The 17965-nt window shown below is 44.5% G+C and overlaps 2 protein-coding genes across 10 annotated transcripts in view; both read right to left on the bottom strand.

Annotated features, from left to right (window-relative positions):
• Positions 1 to 17965, bottom strand: part of PRXL2A (peroxiredoxin like 2A) — a 36599-nt gene that overhangs the window by 1620 nt on the left and 17014 nt on the right. The window contains exons 1-4 of one of the 9 annotated variants that reach the window (XM_085553801.1): positions 15043 to 15118; positions 2585 to 2764; positions 1955 to 2046; positions 113 to 253 (exon numbers count right to left, since the gene is read on the bottom strand). In XM_085553801.1, the coding sequence (XP_085409927.1) occupies positions 113 to 253; positions 1955 to 2046; positions 2585 to 2764; positions 15043 to 15046 (417 nt within the window). In that variant the 5' untranslated portion in view covers positions 15047 to 15118. Of the gene's footprint in view, positions 1 to 112; positions 254 to 1954; positions 2047 to 2584; positions 2765 to 3783; positions 3882 to 4538; positions 4690 to 4792; positions 4899 to 7485; positions 7789 to 14692; positions 14770 to 15042; positions 15119 to 17965 lie in introns of those variants that run through there. The other 8 variants (XM_085553802.1, XM_015866085.3, XM_085553803.1 and 5 more) reach the window with 8 other exon arrangements.
• EXOSC3 (exosome component 3) lies at positions 14840 to 17963 on the bottom strand. Its single transcript, XM_015866083.3, has 4 exons — positions 17675 to 17963; positions 17455 to 17604; positions 16359 to 16510; positions 14840 to 15130 (listed from the first exon to the last, which is right to left on the bottom strand). The coding sequence occupies exons 1-4, from the start codon at positions 17948 to 17950 to the stop codon at positions 14929 to 14931; spliced, it is 780 nt and encodes a 259-aa protein (XP_015721569.2). The 5' UTR covers positions 17951 to 17963; the 3' UTR covers positions 14840 to 14928.

Raw genomic sequence — 17965 nt, forward strand, 5'->3', positions numbered from 1 at the left:
CTTATCATTTGGAACACATTTTATCTATACCATACAGGCTCTTCAAAGAGGACATCCATACGCTCGCTATTATAGGGGAAAAAAAAGGAAAAGAACACCGACTTCATGATACCTTTTCATCCAGAAAGATTTCTCCTTTGAAATAATGCTGAAAATCCTCCACTTCGGTCCCTATCTTCTCTTTCACAACAGCATAGAGAGGAACACCCAGCTGGGACAGCTGAGGTTTCAGAGAGGAAAGCTCAGAAGCCTCCTAAGGAACAGAAAAATAGGTACATTTCAGGTGATAGATGGAAGTTAAAAAGCTTCACCTTGAATTCTGGAGGATCTGAAACACGTTAAAGATCCACTCATAGGCCAGTCTTTGTTATGTTCACTGAAATTTTATTCACTAAGCAAGAAAGAAAACTTTTGGAGCATTCACTGGAAAAAATAATAATAATATCTTGGAGAAAACACAGCGTTAATTCAAAGTTTTATGTGTTTGCTTTGCTTCTGACAGAGCTTCAACTATTTTTTTTAAGCATCTATCGGACAGTGAAAAGGTTCAGCCTGCACATCGCTTAGCTTTTCCAGGCCTGAATATCACAACGTTTCTTTTTCCCCAAAAAGAAACACACCATAATGATGCCAGCCATTGTGTGAAGCACCTGAGAGCTCAATGCAGGAACATCGTATCAGTCTACAGTAAGTAATGGAGTGAACACGCTCTCCCCTCCTTAGATTTCCCAGTGAAAACGAACAAGGAATTTCTTCATACACTTCCAGTAGCTCAGAAGCAATATTGCTTTATTGCTTTTTGTGGTGTATAAATACATATGGTATCATCACTCATCTGCTTGCCTTTTTGTTCTGCTGAAGAAACCCCTGTTCCTACAGCTCATACAGAGGTGGTCTCCAAGGCTTCTCCAATTGAGATAATTCATTTTTATTGGGCCTCAAAAGAAATCTACACTTGTTACAAAAAAAAGCAAGGGTGGGGGGGCTGGAGGGGACATGTGCTTGAACACCCTCAGTCAGCTAAGTGATATGCCTTAACTCCAAGGTCTGCAGGTTATGTTATCCAGAATTTAGGGGCTGTAAGTACATAGACAGGGCAAACAGACAAAAGACATGAGAGAAAGATATCAGTAGCTGAAAGGGTAAGTGTGGCACTCCACTAATGACTCGATCTTCTTGAGATGAAATGAAAAGGATGAATCAGCATCAAAAGGAAACAGTGAGTAGGAAAGTGTGAGACTCAAAACATCATTGTTTGGGCTTGTCTCACCTTTCTCTTTATTGATCAGAAATATCTACTAATTACTTTCTGTTTTTCTTTGAACAAACTGCCTTATTGTTCTTCCTAACAACAACTATGGAGAGGTGAGAGGGATGGCTAATAGCCCTTTTAAGTGGATATTTTTAATACCATTCAGAACTCAAATAATCAAGAAAACAAAACAAGTTTGTACTGGGAATTAACAGCCTACGTGTCTGAGAAATGATGTTCCCATCTAGAACAAAAGACTCCTCTGTAACATAAGTTCTGAGTTCAGAAATCTGATGGATTTCTGCCAGTCCAATCTTTGATTGCTTTTGACCAGGGAGTACCTGGCTCAATGAGATTTATTTTGGACATAGGGAACATGACTAGCTCCTGGGACTCATTATTAACTGAGTTTTGGGTAGTCTCCATTTCTAATTACTGTCTGCTAGATCTCTGGCAGATGTAAAAATGAAGCATTAATCTCCTTCAGAAGGAAAATACTCAAGACACAATCTGTATAAACCTGCTGCAAGGAAAACCAAAACTAATATATTGTTATCCAGTAACCAGTTAGTGCTAGGATCATGTCTTCCAGACACTTCAGGTGTATATGATAACTCCTGTTCACCTCTTCCCTTTATTCAATGTGAATCTACACAAGCAAAGCTTAACTCTTCCTAATTAGCCCCCGAACTCAGCAAGTACCTCTCTGCACAAAAATCATCCAGGTCTTCGCACAGCCATGATCACTGCACCATTCCTCTGCCACAATTCACCTGCTTTGAATTTTCTTGGTTCTGTTTAGACAGGAAAAACAGCATCAACAATAATATCAGCCATCCTTAGCTACCATGGTTAATCCTTTAAGGAGCTACTCAAAGCATTGCAGAGAATTCCACATGCAAATACAATTATAAACCTACAATTCAGACAAGTTTTCCATGTGTAAAAGAGTATTATTTGCTTTACTGATTTTATTCCATTTTATTCCTGTGTCTTCACATACACTGAAAATTATACACATCAACTGTATTACAATTTGAAATAGACCTTCCAGAAACACCAGCTGAAGTTGGTTTTCCTTCACCAGAATCATCTGCTATCGAGGACACTCAACTACTTCCTCTAACTAGGAAAGACTAAGAGAAACTCTTTAGACACCTCACGTGGTCTGCATGAAATCTTGTATCCCCTACAGATAATCTTTGACGAAGGAAAATTTAACCTTCTACGCGCACTTCACTGTTCTTCAGCATTTCCCAGCCTTGGTCATACAGAGGTCCTTTCCTTAGACCGCAGACCAAAGAACAATAGCTCAAACATCCAGAATCTTACCTGATCCCAAAGTTTTTAGCTCTATCCCCTCCAAAAAGTCCAGTGTTGCTTTTTCTGGCTTAGGCAAAAATAAGTCAGTGTTGGCGAGGACAATCCCTGTTATGGCTGCACCAACGGCTCCGAGACCAACCGACCACATGCCCATTGTGAACATCCCAAAGTCCGGTAGCAAGGACATTTCTGGAAAGAGAAAGAAAAAAATCAGCTCTAGCACTGAATACTGATGATACCACACCAGGAGGAACTGGTAATCTTTCCTGTTCCCTACAGCTCAATGTTAGAACCAAAGCAAACACAGAGCCAAGGTCAGAAGAGCTCAGCAGTCATTCCTACAGAAAGAACTATGTAGACTTGCAACTCATTTCAAACCAACATGCCCTGGACAGCACCTTCTGCATGCTGACCAACTACCACTTACAACCACAGATCACATCTGGAACTAACAACCTGACTTCACACCCACTGATCAGAACAGATAACGCTCCAGTGGAAGCCATTACATATGCTGGCTCACATCTTAAAAGCACTAACTGCTTATTGTTATCAGTGACTCTGGTTTCATGGCAGTTTCATGACCCAGTAGTCATGCTCCCTGCTGAGGACTCCAATACCCCATCCTGACCTTTGCATATGTTTCACAAGACTGGGGAGGGCTGACAGCCACCTTCCAGAGAGGGGAGAAGGAAGCTTAGCCCAGGACAAAACTCAAGATCCAGCTGTGAGCAAGAACTGGTACAAAAGTCACTGAGTTTTAGCAGGGTGAAAAGTCACTGCTCATTTACATCACAGCAGTTCGGTGTTACAAAATTTCATCAGTCATTCAACTTTAGTTTGACTCTATGTATTGCGTGAAACATTTCCAACAGCCATCTGCAAGACCCCATTCCCTGATCCGCTCTCTTGGTGACTAGTGCTGCCTGTATATACAGCTCGATGCAGAAAAGATTTCTTTTTCCCCTATAAACATAGGAAAAATGTTACTGTTTTGAACTGTGACTGGCAACAGACCAGAAACACACACCATGTTTGCTGTAGAGATAAATGGCAGCTATAATTCCTAAAGCATAAAGCAGGAGTTGGTCCCACTTTTTGGGTCAGACACAATACCCAGAATTTTCCAGGAGAAAATGTCTATTTCCACCCTAAGAACTAGTTCCAGAAAGCCTCTGACCATCAAACACAATGAACTGCCTGCCTACCTGTAGAGATGGTTAGAAAAACACTGAAGAGATCTTATTTCCCCTTGTAGCACCATATAACACCATACTTGGTGCTGAGGAAGACAGGACCACAGTACCTAGAAACACGAGAAACCCAGACCTGAGATAGGCTGGGATTTCAGATGATAAGCCTAAGCAGGAAACAAGGGCAGTTTACACAAACATAGTGCAGATAAGTGAACCTAATTTCATGGCTTATTTTTAACACAGGGAAACTTTCCTTGTCCTTATCTGCTTTGTCTACATACTTTTTCAAGTGCATAAAATCATACTTGTAAGGACAACTTTTGATTTGTGCATCCAACTCGTATCAGAGACTATCCTGACCCCAGCTCTTAGTGCAACCAAAACACAATTCAAAGTGTCGCCCTGATGCTCCATCTGCATGGCACACCAAAAGGCCACAGCCCCTCTCTGCTCCCTCCCAGACTCTGCAGATCCAGATATAGTTTCCAGACTTGTCTGGTGGAGATATTCTTCTCGTAACTCTTAGTTACAAGAAGGGACGGTGATAAAACCAAGCTGTATTCCCTCGTGCATTTCATTTGTGTACAGAAGGGCTGCCAAGTTTGTGACAACTACTAAACAAGCAACTTCCCGCATAGCTTTTCTTTTTATCAGCATTATCATCAGTGTTGGCACCATTAGCACTGCCAAAAGCCAGCTTCCCTCCACTATTTCACATCCACCCAGCTGTAGCCCCGATATAGAGATCATGATCTCAGCCAACACACCTCTTCAATCGAACGGTGCTCCTCGGGCTCAGCTAACTGAACGAGATACTCATCCAGACGCGTGACCCTTCGCTATTTGAACAAACAGGGAGATGGAAGAAGCGGCCCGGCACAGCAGCACCGACTTGCCTCCCCTACCAACCAACACCGCAACCCTCCACCACCCCAAACGCGCCGCCCATCCATCCTCTGCGACCACCCGCAGCCAGCACGGGGCACCCGAACGGCTCCAACGCCCGCGGGCGCTCACTCACCCGAAGCAGCCCGCAGAGCCCCGGGCAGCAGCCGGAGCCGGCGCAGCGCAGCGCAGCGCAGTGCGGGACGGGCGGGCAGCGCCGGGCTCAGCCCCGCCGCCTCCTCGGAGCGATGCGCTCCGCGGCGGCACGACAGCGGTGACGCCACAAGGGCTGTCCAATCCCCGGCCAGCCGCGCTTAACGCTTCCATCGCTCCGCTCCCGGGACGCTGAGAACGCAGCTGCGCTCAGGTTTGTTTTTAGAGCCACGCAGTTTTACAATAAGCGTCTTTCTTCTGTATCAGCCCCTTCTACTTCTAACAGCGCCGCTCCGCACGTCCAAACAACATTAACAACCGTGGCAACAACGAAGGAGACACAGCTAACAGCCCTTCGCTGAACAGCCTCCCTTTCTCAGAGCTATCAGGGCTCTCTCCAGCCCTCAAAGCCTCCACGAGTGCTGGAGCACTATGCTCAGCAGAGAGAAGCCAAAGAAAAAACTACCTTTATTTTTTTTTGGTGTGGTTTTGTGGTGGCAGTCAGAGATTCCCAAGATACCAGCGAGTCGTTTTCTGGTCTGTCAGTACTTAGCTAACCCAAATTTCAACAAGCCAAGTCTCAGCCCTGCTGTCAGAGCTGGTTGATGGTCTTCACCTCGTGTCAAGAAGACCAATTGAAACACGGTTCTCTCGATGTCTCATTTCCCTGCCACCCACAAGTGGAGAAGAAATGGGTCATTAAGAGGATAGCTATCCTTAAACATTTATTTTAGCTGCATAAACATGACCTGCTGCAGCTGTGTCAAAAAACACTGGAAAATTTGTGTATTCCAGTTATCAGTCATGGCAGCACACACATTTACTTGCATACTTTTCCTAAGAACAAGGAGGAGTGGAAACACTCAGCCAGCGCTGCAACATCACCTCTCATCTCTGAAGGGGTAGATAACAGCAGGACAAGGGGAAATGGTTCTAAGTTGAAGGAGGGAAGACTGAGCTTGGGTGTCAAGGGAAAGTTCTTTACTATGAGAGTGGTGAGGTGCTGAAACAGCTGCCCAGAGAGGCTGTGGATGCCCCGTCCACCCCTAGAGGTGTTCAAAGCCAGGTTGGGGTCCTGGGCTGGTATTCGATATGGAGGTTGGTGGCCCTGCCTGTGGTGGGTTTGAGGTTGGAGATTGGTGATTCCTTGAGGTCCCTTCCAACCCAGGCCAGTCTGTGATTCTGTAATCTCTCTTCTCACAAGCTGGTTCTGACCACTGCTGCTTCATCCCTTCTCTTCCCTCCCATCCTGAGCCTAATCGTCTTTCCCAGAGCTTTGTCACAACTTGCATATCCCAAACACAGGTCTGAGCTGATTACTTTTTATGAGACATACCGCCAGAAGTGAGTCACCAGATTACAAATATCTCAGTAATTAGCTCCTTTTAAAGAAAATTTACAACTCACAATAACCCAGTGACAAGCTCATCAGGATTTGATGAGCTTTTAAATACCTTTAGGGATTGCAAAATACACCGACCTATCCAACTCCAAAAGCAGCCCTGCTTTAAGCAAGGGTTGAACCAGAGGTCCCTGCCAACCTGCATTGTCCTTTAAAGGCCAAATTCAACACACACAGCACCCTCCTAACGTTCTGAAGGTATGAATTTAGGTGTGTTTTTTTTTTTTATAATCTCAGTGACTCTTTTTCTTTCTTTCACTGCAAAGACCCTGCTACAAATCACTCCCCAGATCAAAAGCAACAGCCATCTTTCCAGGTTTCTTCCCAACCTGCACATTTCACTGCTCTACTCAGATGGGTTGGGTTTTAAGTCTAAGTTGTATCAAGCAAGAGAACCATCCTCCTTCCTTGGAAAGGAAGACCACCATCAGGCCATGTAATCTGCCCCCTTTGGAGACCGCTCTCAAGACATGCCACATCTCGACTACTCTGTCCTTTCAAGCAGCTCTTACACTTGGAAGAGCTTCCAATTTTCCACCTTCTAGCGGTATTCAGAGGGAATGGGCTGCTCAATACTGTGCCTAGGAGAACTCCAAACTCTGCTCAGCCAGCACGTACAGCTGCTGTGCAGGTGGAACAAAGCACTGAAGCACAGAACTGCAACAAGTGCTTATGTGCAGACATTACAGACTGAGCTCACAGCTGGGTCTGCTGGGGTCCGCAGTTACAAAGCCAAGCACTGCAGAGGTCTGCATAGGAGCAGAAAGTAGGGGAACACCAATAGATTCACAATGGAGCCAACCTGTGCTCAGCAAAACACAGCAAACACATCATTCTCTCCTGGTTGAACCCTGCAGGAACTGCATAACCGAGCTCAAATTAAGACTTGTTTCACCCACCCACCCAGCCCACCCCCACTTTTATTTTTGCTTTCCTTGTACTTCAGTTTCCACATTCCTCATATCACACTGTTCCAACAGCAGATCACTGCTAAAAGCACAAACACAGGATAATCAATACAAGTTTCTATCCCACCCAGCAGGGCAGCAGCAGCACAAGGCTCCGGGCAGACCCCCATTCAGAACCCAACGCCAGCTTCTGCTTCCTGCCCCCGGCTATAAAGAGCCCAGCGGTCGCTGCACTCGGAGCAGCACAAGGGGCACTCAGCGGCTTTCCGAGGCTGGGCAGCCCGAGCGCCCCGGGCAGCGCACCAAGGCGCTGGGAACAGCGCTAAGAACAAAGCACAGGATCCCTTTGTCTCTCGCTGCACCTACTCATGCACAGTCTCAACGACGCAACACAGCAGGGATCAGACCAAACATTACACCGCAAGGACAAGCAAATCAGCCCCGCAGGCGCAACCTCCCGCAGGGCAGCACCGATGAGACAGCAAGGTCAGAGGGCCGCGGTGGCCGCGTCCCGCGGGGTACGGCCGGGCTGACAGCCGGCACCACCCGCACCGCTCGCCTCGGCCCCGCCGCCGGACGCCCGCACCGCCGCCCTGGGCCGCCCCCGGCCCCGCACTCACGCAGCCGCCGCCGCTCCGTGCCGCCGCCTGGCACCGCCCCCGGTCGCCCAGGGGCCACGTGCTTCGGGGTTCGCCCTCCTCAGGCCGCCAGCGAAAGCGAGGAGAGCTCCGTCTCCATCCCTAATCCCTTCTTATCCTCGTTAGGACTTTAATAGCTTGTGACGAACCAACGGGAAAGCCCCAAATGTGTACTGTATAAATACGTTTAAGGCAGAGAGGAAAAAAAAAAACCAAAAAAAAAAACCCATGAGCAAAGTCCAAGAATGCAGTGACCTTATCATTCCAGCAGTTTGATTAACGGGGCACTTAAAATGCTTGCATATACATTGCATTCAAGAACGTACTTGCCCAGATAAGCCTGCCAATAACATGTCACAACAGCATCTAATGAGCAAGCTGCTCCTCAGTCGCTCGTGGTCACCGGGCAGCTCTCCAGTCAGCAGCTCTATAAGGGACTATCTCCTCATGGCTCCAGTACTGGCAGCCATTTACCAAAAAGTAAAGAGGAAAAGCATTAGGCCCCGGATCATGCTGTGTCTGAAGGGTGCTGCACTGTTTGTATGCAAGGCAGCCCTGGACAGCAGCATCACAGGAACAGAACGGCCTGGGTTGAAAAGAACTATAATGACCATCCAGCTCCAACCCCCTGCTGTGTGCAGGGTCACCAACCAGCAGCCCAGGCCCAAAGCCACATCCAGCCTGGCCTTGGATGCCTGCAGGGATGGGGCATCCACAGCCTCCTTGGGCAGCCTGTTCCAGTGCGTCACCACGCTCTGGGTGAAAAACTTCTTCCAAAGATCCAACCTAACCCTCCACCTGTAATGGTTTAGTTTGTCCATACAGACCTTATATGCACATTGTTCCCGTTCAACAAGAAGACAATAAAATCCCTAATATAAAATAACATTACACAGAGTGACAGGCACCAACAACGTCTAGTTCCTGAGAATTGAATGACGATTTTTAAAACCACACTGAGTTCTCCTCTTCCTGCTTTCATAATCAGATGGCATAGGAGTGTCACAGAATCACAGACTGGCCTGAGTTGGAAGGGACCTCAAGGATAATGAAGCTCCAACACCCCTCCACAGACAGGGCCACCAACCTCCACATTTAACACCAGCCCAGGCTGCCCAGGGCCCCATCCAACCTGGCCTTGAACACCTCCAAGGATGGATGGGAACCCACAGCCTCTCTAGGCAGCTGTTCCAGCACCACCCCGTTCTCCTAGTAAAGAAACAGCAGAATTAAGAGTGTAGTTCTGCCAACTGTCCATCAGCCAATTAAATCTCCCCAGCATGCCAGCACATAAGCCACCTTGGCATGCACTGTATCAGTATCTATGCTAAAACATGACCGTAGCATTACAAAATGTTCAATTTATGCACAGAATGACAGAGCTCTGTGTTACTTCAGAAGTTAATTATTTGTTTCTTGTTGGATCATGCTTCTATAGATCAGCTTTAGATGAAGGGTGTTCCAAGACAAAGGGCTTACATAACGCCTGTCTTTTTTACCAAGAAATAGAGGATCTCAGGAGCAACGTGGCAACACAGTGGTAGGCTAGGGCAGAATCTAGGGCCCACCTCTGTAGAGGGATTTACAGGTTAATTAAGTTTGGACTAATTAAGATGCACATGTACAAACATATGGTCTATAAAGGTTTGAACTTTTCACCTCTGTCCTTCTGAGTGCCTATTTACACAGACGCAGAGCGACCAAGTTTTCAGACAGAGCAGGCAGAAGTCATCTTGTTTGGAGGCTGTACAGTCTGGAAACAAAAACACCCATCTGTTTATAGACAGAGTGGACACAGGCTTATCTCAAGTTAAAGCAGGGCACTGTAGTCAATGAATAAAGCAAAGGACCTACAGGTATTCAGAAATGTTTTACCCAGATGAGCAGTTCACAGTGAAAGATGAGGCAGAGATTGGTGCAACACCAGCCATCTGGTCAAGAACATGAATTACTAAGTCTTGATGGATATACAGATATTTACACAAATCTCTTTCTGGCAATAGCTTAATAAACATCCTGAATCACAGAAGAGCCTATCAGTTCCTGTAATACAACAGGTATCTTTTGGAAAGAGCTGATGAGGTCATCAGTCCTTCTATGTGTTCCTCAGTCCAGCATCTTGATGCCAGATGGGCTTTGCTTTGAGCCCCATTTTCTATCACCTTTCTTCCATAGGAAGTTTTCTTCAAGGTATCTGATGTTTTACCACCCATCCTCTATTTTCTATTCATTTTTTACTGTTTTGGCTCCAGCTGACTTTATGAATACTAATACTCTCTAGGGGTGTCTTCCTAAATGAATGTTAATGTGTCAAACACAGGCTCAGAAGCAAGAGATAAAGGAATCAGCTCCCACAAAAGCAGGCACTCATAGGTACAAGTAGGAACATACAATCAATTCATTAAGTCTGGCACTGTAAAGCACACAGTTGAAAGTCAAATACAGTAATAAGGAATTAAGGAATTTAGGACAGAGAAAAGTAATACACCATCTCAAGAGATGCCAGCTCACCTACTAAGTTCATAATGCTAAGTTCACCTATTAAGGAAATAAACCTCCAAACCTAAAGCATTGCAGAACACGTGAAGATGTGGTGAAAGACACAAAGTCAGTACTAGTCTTTGAATGTCTTCCCACATCAGGTAGGACATTAAGGTCAAGTAATAGGAGTTACTATTAACAACTCATCAAGCCACAAGAACGATGATCAAGCTGCAGCCCTTTAGACAAAATCAAGTTCTTGAGCATCCCCAAACACCCCTGCTGATATAATGAAAGAGGCAGTAACTCCATACTTCTCAAAGATCGAGGTAGTGGGAAAAACAGCCATTTCACACCAGTCCGGGTTAACTGCCCACAGCTACTACATATCTTCTATTTAAATCTCAACACTCAAAGTGTTTCCGCATTATTTCCCTTTTCAGTTGATGGGGCAGCACTGACAGGTTTAATTCCTCACTATAGAGCCCAGCAGTAAGTCAACGTATTGCAATCCATACAAGTCATTAGTAAGGATAAGTCAGCTTGTATTATCAATACAAATCAAGTGTCCTACACTGACTGATTAGCTGGGCAAGCTGTCTAAGGACAAATAATTAATCTTAACAATTTGGTTCCATGAAACTAGCAATACTAGTATAATATATATAAATACACACACACTAGTATAATATATATATATACACTAGTATTATATGTATATAACATATTATACTAGTATATATATATTATACTATATATATATATATACACTATATGTATATATATAATATATATGTATGTATATATATACATATATGTATATATATATAATATATATATACACTAGTATTATATGTATATAACATATTATACTAGTATATATATAATATATAACTAGCAGTACTAGTATAAATGTTTATATAAATATATATGTGTTTTATATACATATATATATACACACACACACATATATATATGCATGTAAAACTTGGAGGTGGCCTATTTGTAAGGTTTAAAATCATCTGTTGATTTAGCAGTTTGTTACTGAAAATTAATGGTTCAAGCACTAAAGGAACGGGGCTTTCTCTAGCAAATTGATGCTATGAGCAGAACTTGGTTTATAAAAGCTCAGAGAAAAATTCCATGACCTCTTTTGCTAAAGATCAGTGTTAGAAAAACAAAAGGCCACCGCTATGAAAAGAATCTGGGTCATTCCAACAAAGCTTGGCCAAGCATCAAATACACATCCCAGAAAACTACTGTTGGTAAGGTGGTAATGAGTAGTTGGGCACAGTAAACCTCTCATCCAGAAGAGGTACAGCCACACACTAACTACAGCCTTAGAATTAAGCTCCTAATCCTCTTATTACACTGAACTACTTGCACATGCAACTTTCATCTGCTAAAGTAAAACAAGTATGTTTTACCAGCACACTGAATTTCAACATCACACACCTAAAGCTTGTATTAGCACTTACTCTTGGCCTCTGTGCAACACATCAACCCAGACAGAGCCACCTATTTCTATCGCACAATTTTAATTCCATTCCTTAAGAAGCAGTTGTGCTCATCTTTGGAACATGTACCGCATCCATACTGGCTTCTAACTGGTGTCGTCTTTGGTAACTTGCATCCCCTGTACTCTGCACTGGTGAGACCTCAGCTGGAGTACTGCATCCAGATGTGGATTCCTCAGTACAGGAGAGACACACATCTGTTGGGGCATATCCAGAGGAAGATCACAAGAATGATCCAAGGGATGGAACATCTTCCCTATGAGGACAGGCTGGGAGAGTTGGAGTTACTCAGCCTGGAGAAGGCTCCAGAAGACCTGATAGCAGCCTTTGAGTTTTAAGACCTCACACCCCAACCTTTAGATACTGAAGAATTAAGATAAAAGAAAGATTTAAGACAGAAGAAAGAAGCAGACGCTCTTTAGCAGGGCCTGTTGTGACACAACAAAGGGAAATGTTTTCAAATTTAAGGGGAGATCTAGGTTGAAATAAGGAAGAAATATTTTCTATGTAAGGGTGATGAGGCACTGAAGAGGATGCCCAGATAGGTGGTGGATGCCTCATCCTTGGAGAAGTGCAGGTAACCAAGTAACCTGATTGAGCTGTAGGTGACCTTTAAGGGTCCCTTCCAACTCAAACTATTCTATAACTGCCAGTAGAACATGATAAGGGGCGCTTTCAAACAGAGCCGTAATAATGTAGAAAAATTCCAAAGTTACCAGCTGCTCCCTTGCACCACGAAAAGCAGACTTGTAAAATCAATGAATGCTCATTTATCAAACAGATTAGGCTTAAAACTCCAAACTACTGGAAGGGAGGTTGATTGAACAAGCAAAAGGGGGAAGATAAGGCTAATTTCATTTCAAGCCACAACTCTTCAGGAAATGATCCATGCCATTCCCATTTCCTGTGGTTTTACCATTACGATTCAGGAACATTCACAAACCCCATTAGAATTAGCTCCCTGATACGATTTGTCAAATGCTTCTATTATGACTCCTTCTTTTCCTAATAACAAAAAACCTCCACAGATTCAGGCCAGTTTGAGGAGACTACAAAGAATAACAGACTTAGCGAAGTCCTTATTATGGTGTTGTTACATTCACTCGAGACATTAAAAGCTTATAAGTATTTACAGCATGTGAGTGCAAGTCACTTCAATTAGGAGCAAAGGAGACAGGCAAAGGTAAAAGATTTCTAAAAAGAACTACCAAGCAGATGAACAGTACCCTAAATGCTAAAGAAGGGCAGTGAAACAAAACCACTATGAATCTAATGGCTACAATTCAGAAGGAAACCGTTATCTGAGTTATTATTGAATCAGGGGAAGCCCCAAGTAAGCATATTAAAGATGAGTCAGACATGGCTATGAATAGAAGCAACTTCTAAATGAGTAAATGCATTTCCTAGTCATCTTAATTAAATACCATGGACTCAACTTTGGACAAAAGACTGAGCAAGTAGGAAAGATTTCATTTCTATTTGGAATTAAGAAACATTTTCAGGCTTACGTCAATTATACCATTTTCGTAGTTTATTGGATATTGTTTATCAAGCGACTCAGCTTAAGAACCACAAGATATATTCAGCTAATTGCTTAAAACAGCTAACTTGGCTGTTGGAGTCCTTTAGATGGATACGTCTAAGTATTACTCCTGGCTGTCAAAGAACTCTACCACCTCTTCTGGGAACTTCCTTAAAACATCAGAAACAATCTATTCATACAATAAAATGACAGCATATCCTCCCAACCCCACGATTGCATTTCCTTTATATGAATGCAAATAACTACTACACAATGAAGTCCAACAACTTATTTTCTGGAGATGTTTATTTTGTTAAACATGAAGCAAAAATGTATTGAGTCTTTATGATGTATACTAAGAAATGGAAACTGCCTACAGCTGAGAAGGACACAGCTATTGCTGCAGTGGTCTTTATCTCATCTCCAGTTAAAATGCACTTGAGGAGTCACAAGTGACTTCAAATATCACTGCTGTTAAGTCAACTACATAGGTCACTCCAAAAGTAACGCTTCTTATTCGTTCTCATGGTAACTACAACAAAGAGCACAATAACACAACATAGAGCAAAATCACAACAGATACAAAACACTGTTTTTCAACATAGTGCCACCATTACCTGTGTTTTTTCCAGGCATGAACTGCAGACTGGGCCTTACAATCACCTCCCTCTCTCCACTGGCCACCCCTTTTTTAACGCAGCCCAGAACACAGTTGGCCTTCCTGGCTGCAAGTGCACATCCACTGTCTGGTTTGCATAAACATTCAGCAAGCATCAACAAACAGCAATGAGTGCAAACTCTTTTGCATGGAGGAGCTCAATTCCAAATCTTTGTTTCATAAGCACTTCCACGTCAGACACCACTTAGTCAGACTGCCCCTATACTGCCATCTGTTACATGGCAACAATGTGTAGCGGAATATTAGAGCAAAGATTCAACTTGTACTGCCATACCATCACTGACCTCTGACATGGTGGGCCAACATAACAGAACAGGAGGCATTACTTTCCAAGCAGCTCTCAACATACCTCCATTTCACCATCAAGGTTCCCGAATGTTCATACTGAAGTTATATTTTGAGCTCTGCTTCATCGATACTATTAGCCAGGTTATCTTTCAGGGAAAGTTTTAATGCCACTGGGATGATGCGTTCAGACTTACCTGAAGCACACTGTAATTACTTGCAGGTACACCCTGCAATTACTTCCTTGTATTTCTCCACCTGGGTCTCTATTCTCAAATATTGAAAAGATTCATCACTAATTATACAGAACACCTGACCAAAATAGATGATTCACAGTTACCCCAAGTAAACATGTACCATTGGAAGCTCTACTATTAACTAGTAAAAACAAATATACCCAGCTTATAAACTGTCCAGTTTTGTTCTGGAAAAACTTCATGTCAAAACTCACCATTAATTGAAGCTTTTCAAGCCCATCTCCACACCAGTCAAAATCCACAACGATGGACAGTATTTCATAACCACAAGGCATCCTAAATACGGTAGGACCAGCTGAGTGCATAAAGGGAACAGAAGAACCACCAAAAACATCTAGGACTTCATTTAGTGTGACTTTTAATATAAATCTGAATACAAAAATAAGCAGAACATCCTACAGCAACCGCAAACCTTCAGACTTTCTTTTACTCAATTCCCCGACAGTTTGGCGAGTGCTTGTTTCCTCTGCTCTGCAGTCATATGCTCACAAGCTTCTAAAATATTGACTATAATTAAAGTCTGTTGAACTGTTTTTGCTTTTACCCATATTCTTCCATTCATTCCCAGCACCAGCTCAAACGGGTACAGCTGTGACAGCTCCTGGATTATTTCACATTTGGGAGCCAAGAGTCTGTAAAATAAGATTAGAAAGGGTTGGAGGAAAAAGTGAATGCTCACGTTTGCTAAGTATTACAACATTATCAGCCAGCAGGTAAACAGTAGCACTGGAGTTACAAAAGCAACTCCAAAAGTTAAGACGATTCAAATTGCATATCCAGCCATATCAGAATTGAAGTTCTCCTCCCAAAACACATGCACCTAAAGAGAGCACCTGTGCACTGTAGCTGTTTTCCTAATTAGGCAGAAGAGTTACCAAGAACAAGGCTGAAAAACAACTTAGCTGTTCACACTGATAAGACACATAAACCAAATTACTTACTAAACCCAGGTATGACATAGCTACTTGTTATCTCCAAGAACAGATGCTCACCTCTCCTCCCTCAACATCAAAGCAACAACTAGTCTGACCATCTCTTATCACTATCAGCTGGTATTTTATGATAGTCACACACTGTTTCTAGTTCAATGTACACGCATCCTTTCCCCAGTAAAACTGGCATAAATGCAGCACAACAGCCACATAGCAGTTACTGGCTAGTTCACACTACTTGAATTGGAGACAGCTGTGCATATCCTACCTAAAAACAAAATGTTACTCTTCCAGTTTCAGCTGCACACAATTGTCTCTCCTTCAGTGCCTGCTAAGATGCTGTTCTGGTTTTAGGAGAAAAACAATGATAATACACCTGTATTTCCAGCTGTTGCTGAACACTGCTGTACAGAGCCAAGCATACTTCATTTTTCCCCACTCTCTCTTACCGTCCTACCAACTGGGGGATGGGGAACTAACAAGGAGCTCGGAAGCACAGGGCAGGGCACCCAAGCAGCTGGGAAGGGATAGAAATAAGACAGCTGACTTTAAGTGGCCAAAGGGATATTCCATACCATATAACATTACGCAAAAGGAAAGTTTCGAATGGGACATGAGTCCTTTTTTCTCTCTCTCCTGCTGCTTGGGGCCTAGCTGGGCATCAGTCAGTGGGTAACTTCCTATATACATTCACATATATGTATTTCTCTTAAGTAGTATCGTGTTTTCTTTTCTCTTTGTAAACAGTTTTATCTCAACCCATGAATTCTACTTTGTGTCTGTTTTTTAATCGATTCTATTCCCAAGCCTATAGGGAAAAGCAGGACAGGGTCTGGAGGGAGAGGAGCTAATGACTGTGTGTTGTTTAGACACATGCTAAGTTTAACAACCCCAACACTTTAGTACAACTGGCTTTCTTAGTACTTACTTTCTTATCAGACCTAAGGAAACTTTAAAGAGGAAGCCGTCTTGTCCAATTACTCCCATTCCACTTGCTCTTCCACTGCTGTCTATACAGACCATCTCTGGTTCCATGTCTTTATTTGCTACAAGGAATTGACCATAAACAAGGTCTCCCACCTAAAGCAAGCAGTGCCAGAAAACAACAAAAAAAAAGAATCATTAGAGAAGATAACACTTCACATTTGTAAGAAACATTCAGTCCATAAAGAGACAACAAAACAGTTGTAAACTGGATGAACACTTGGACAAGAACCAGCAGCGTACACTTGCTGCTCAGAAGGCCAATGGGATCCCAGGCTGGATCCAAAGAAAGATAGCTAGAAGGGTGAGTGAGGTAACTGACCCCTTTATTCTGCCATTGTGAGGCCCCACCTGGGGTACTCTGTCCAAGCCTGTGGCCCCTGACACAAGACCATTGGAATGGGTCAGAAGAGGGCCAGAGCGCCTCTTGTGTGAAGAAAAGTTGAGAGAGTTAGGCTTGTTGAGCCTGGAAAAGGCTCTGGATAGACCCCATCGAAGCCTTCCAGTGCTTATAGGGAGTGACTTTTTATATAGCCTAGTAGTGACAGGACAAGGGGGAATGGCTTTGAATTAACAGAGGGGAGATAAAGGTTACATGTTAGGAAACGATTCTTTACTCAGAAGGCGCACCAGAAGCCATACCAGTCTATTCCATTTAAAATCACAGCCCATTTTACACCATGCTGACAGTGTTTCTGGTGAACGCACATATCACAAAACAACTTGTAAACGCTACAAAGCAAACCCTCCTCTACCAGCACCAGCGTTCAGAGGATGCTTTAAAGCCTCAGGGTGGCCCCTTGGGACCCACGTTACTGCACGAGTAGCACCTGCCACTATTAACCGATGGGAAAGGTGTAAGGTCAGAAGTGAAGAAGCACAAAAAGCTCTGGAGAAAACAGAAAAAACTCACGGCCTCATCGGGACACCCCGTACAGGCCATGATAAAAGCTCTGTGAAAAAAGTCACGTTCCTCGTTTATATGGTCCGAGTGGTAAAAACACCGTTTACAAAGGCAAGCTCCCGGCGGGCAGCGTTACCTGCACGTTGGGCCTGTTCCTCTTGGTCGCGCCCTCGAAGGCCAGGTATGACAGCGAGGCCTGCTCGCTACCACCGACGTCCAGCCGGAACACGTCCCCCACCTTGCCCGTCACGATGCCGATAACGTGGTCTCCCTTCACCGGCACGTACTACAAGCGGGTACAAGCGATCAGCGGGCTCGTCCCGCACATCACCGCCCCCCGCCCGCTGCCGCCGTACCCGCTTCTGCTGCGAGTCCACCCAGTAGGCGCCGCCCGCCGCCGCTCCGCCGCCCGCCTGCCGGTGCCGCAGCAGCCCGCACTTGGTGACCAGCAGCCCGCCCGCACAGCGCCGCAGCCCCGGCCCGCACAGCAGCCTCCCCCGCGGGGCCGCGCTGGTGCCCAGCGGCAGCTTGTCGAGGTCGGGCTCTCCGTGCTCGGGCAGCAGCAGCACATCGCCGGGCAGCACCACTTGTCCCACACGGGACTCCGCCGGCACGCCGCCTCCGCCCGCCATCGCGTGCGGCCCTTC

This window comes from Coturnix japonica, chromosome 8 (genome assembly GCF_054131305.1).
Source record: "Coturnix japonica strain WE chromosome 8, WE-NBRP24, whole genome shotgun sequence".
Taxonomy (NCBI): Eukaryota; Metazoa; Chordata; class Aves; order Galliformes; family Phasianidae; genus Coturnix; species Coturnix japonica.

Excerpts from the sequence above, each read along its gene's own strand:
- EXOSC3 (XM_015866083.3), bottom strand. The coding sequence starts at position 17,950 with ATGGCGGGCGGAGGCGGCGTGCCGGCGGAGTCCCGTGTGGGACAAGTG. Across the intron at positions 16,511-17,454 it reads GGAACAGGCCCAACGTGCAG|GTGGGAGACCTTGTTTATGG; the intron begins GTAACGCTGCCC and ends TGCTTGCTTTAG. Across the intron at positions 15,131-16,358 it reads TCCTTAGGTCTGATAAGAAA|ACTCTTGGCTCCCAAATGTG; the intron begins GTAAGTACTAAG and ends CTTATTTTACAG.